General features: G+C 43.7%; 1 protein-coding gene and 1 non-coding gene across 2 annotated transcripts in view; one reads left to right on the top strand and one right to left on the bottom strand.

Annotated features, from left to right (window-relative positions):
* SEC24A (SEC24 homolog A, COPII coat complex component) overlaps positions 1 to 2,859 on the top strand; it is an 84,165-nt gene that overhangs the window by 12,730 nt on the left and 68,576 nt on the right. The window contains exon 2 of the mRNA XM_037739954.1: positions 596 to 1,063. Coding sequence (XP_037595882.1) covers positions 596 to 1,063 — 468 coding nt within the window. The remainder of the gene's footprint in view (positions 1 to 595; positions 1,064 to 2,859) is intronic.
* On the bottom strand, positions 1,211 to 1,272 carry LOC119471862. Its single transcript, XR_005200954.1, has one exon. It is a non-coding gene; the product is annotated as a U7 small nuclear RNA (small nuclear RNA).

Raw genomic sequence — 2,859 nt, 5'->3', positions numbered from 1 at the left:
GAATTGCCTGAACCCAGGAGGCGGAGGTTGTGGTGAGCCGAGATCGCGCCACTGCACTCCAGCCAAAAAAAAAAAAAAAAAAAAAAGATGGGATTTCACCATGATGGCCAGGCTGGTCTTGAACTCCCGACCTCAGGTGATCCACCCACCTTGGCCTCCCAAAGTGTTAGGATTACAGGCATGAGCCACTGTGCCCGACCGCTTTTTGTATTTTTTATAGACATGGGGCTTTGTCATGTTGCCCAGGCTGGTCTTGAACTCCTGGGCTCAAGCTATCCACTCGGCCTCCCCAAGTGCTGAGATTACAGACATGATCCACTGAACTGGCCTTCATTGTGGCTTTCATTTGCATTTCTGTTAGGACTAATGATGTTTGTATTTCTTAATGACTAATGAAGTTGAATGTTTTGGCATGTGCTTATTAGCTATCTTCTTTGGAAGTATATTTGAACGTCTGTTTAAGTCCTTTGCTTATTTTTTAATTGGGTTATGTGTTTTTTTTTTTTGCTGACTATAAGAATGTGTATTTTACTTTAGCTTTTAGAGTATTGCTGTATTCGTTTGCAAGACTAATTTTTCCTCCTTTTATTGGAAGGTCCTGTCCAAAACGCATTGCTGTCTTCACAAGAGTCAGTGAGCCAAGGATACAGTTTCCAGCGTCCGGGATCCTACCCTCATCTAATACCAGCAAAGACTTTGAATCCAGTCTCTGGACAGTCTAACCATGGTAGTTCTCAGGGATCTGGTCAGACTTTTAATAGACCACCCGTGGCCTCTAATCCAATGACACCTTTGCTTCAGAGTGATCCTGCTCCCCGATTGCCATTACCTGCTTCTCAGAACCCATCTTCTACACCATTGCCTTCTGGTAGCTTTCTTCCTGGAGCCAATCTGCCACCACCTTTGAATTGGCAATATAACTATCCCTCCACAGGCTCACAAACAAACCATTGTCCTCGTGCATCATCCCAACCAACTGTGTCTGGAAATACAAGTCTAACCACAAACCATCAATATGTTTCTTCTGGATATCCTTCACCTCAAAATACCTTCATAAAGTCAGGTAGTATTCTTATAGAAGTGCTTAAAATGTAGAAATGTGAAACTTTTGCTTATTTAGATGTTTTAAATAATACTTGAAACCTTAAAACCACATGGAAAATGTGACTTTAAAAATCATTAGTAGTTTTTGCTGTTGTTGTTTTTCATTTTTGGGTTTCCAGCAAATACTAGAAAGCCTGATAGACAAATTCTAAACAAGCTGTAACACTTATTAGTACTTTTCCTTTTTTTTCTTTTTTCTTTTTCTTTTTTGAGATGGAGTCTTGCTCTGTCACCCAGACTGGAATGCAGTGGTACAATCTCAGCTCACTGCAACCGCCATCTCCCAGGTTCAAGTGATTCTCCTGCCTCAGCCTCCCCTGAGACTACAGGCATGACTGCCATGCTTGGCTAATTTTTGTATTTTTTGTAGAGACAGGTTTTTGTGGGTTTTTTTGATACAGATTTTCGCTCTTGTCGCCCAGGCTGGAGTGCAATGGTGCGATCTCGGCTCATTGCAACCTCCATTTCCCAGGTTCAAGTGATTCTCCTGCCTCAGTCTCCCAAATAGCTGGGATTACAGGTGCCTGCCACCACAGCTGGCTAATTTTGTACTTTTTTTTGTAGTGACATGGTTTCAGCATGTTGGCCAGGCTGGTCTTGAACTCCTGACCTCAGGTGATCTGCCCGCCTCAGCCTCTCAAGGTGCTTAGATTATAGGCATGAGCCACCATACTTGGCCAAGACAGGGTTTTACCATGTTGGCCAGGCTGGTCTTGAACTCCTGACCCCAAGAGATCCACCTGCCTTGGCCTCCCAAAGCGCTGGGATTACAGGCATGAGCCACGGTACCTGACCTCACTAGTAAGTTTTTAAATAAATTAATTTTCTAACCTTTGAAGGACTCAGATAACTTAAATTTGTGGATTATTCCTGCTTTGCTTCTTTCTAGGCTTTTTCCTTGAGTCACCCATAATATTTCAGAGACTCAAGTTTGCGTGCAGAACCACCTTACACAGACTGGCTATTACTTTAATGAACTAGGTTCCATCTTACAGTCAAGGCTGAATGAATCCCTGTGGTCTCGCTTTCTTTCTTTCTTTCTTTTTTTTTTTTGAGATGGAGTTTCGCTTTTGTTGCTCAGGCCGGAGTGCAATGGCACAATCTCAGTTCACTACAACCTCAGCCTCCTGGGTTCAAGCAGTTCTCCGAGTAGCTGGGATTACAGGTATGCGCTACCATGCCTGGCTAATTTTATTTTTTTTTAGTAGAGACAAGGTTCCTCTATGTTGCCTAGGCTGGTCTCGAACTCCTGAGTTCAAGTGATCCTCCCACCTCGGCATCCCAAAGTGCTGGAATTATGGCATGAGCCACTGTGTATGTCTATTTTAATGCGAGTAAAACGTATTGATTACTGTAGCTTTGTAGTAAACTTTGAATTTGAAAAGTATGACTCCTCTAACTTTGTTTTCAAGATTGTTTTGGCTCTTCTGGTTTCTCTTGCATTTCGTAAGAATTTTAGGATCAGTTTGTCAATTTTTGCAACAAGAGATAGTTGGGTCAGGCACAGTGGCTCATGCCTGTAATATCAGCACTTTGGAGGCTGAGATGGGTGGATCACTTGGGCTCAGGAGTTTGAAACTAGCTTGGGTGACAGACATGGCGAAACACTGCCTCTTCAAAAAATTAGCCAGGCATGGTGGCACACAACTGTGGCTCCAGCTACTTGGTAGGCTGAGGTGGGAAGATAGCTTGAGCCCAGGGAGGTCAGGGGTGCAGTGAGCTGAGATTGTGCCACTGCCCTCCAGCCTGGACGAG

Source organism: Cebus imitator, unplaced genomic scaffold (assembly GCF_001604975.1).
Source record: "Cebus imitator isolate Cc_AM_T3 unplaced genomic scaffold, Cebus_imitator-1.0 Scaffold76, whole genome shotgun sequence".
In the NCBI taxonomy this organism is placed as follows: domain Eukaryota; kingdom Metazoa; phylum Chordata; class Mammalia; order Primates; family Cebidae; genus Cebus; species Cebus imitator.
Note: the sequence above shows the minus strand (reverse complement) of the source record. Positions and strands in the feature narration are given on the sequence as shown.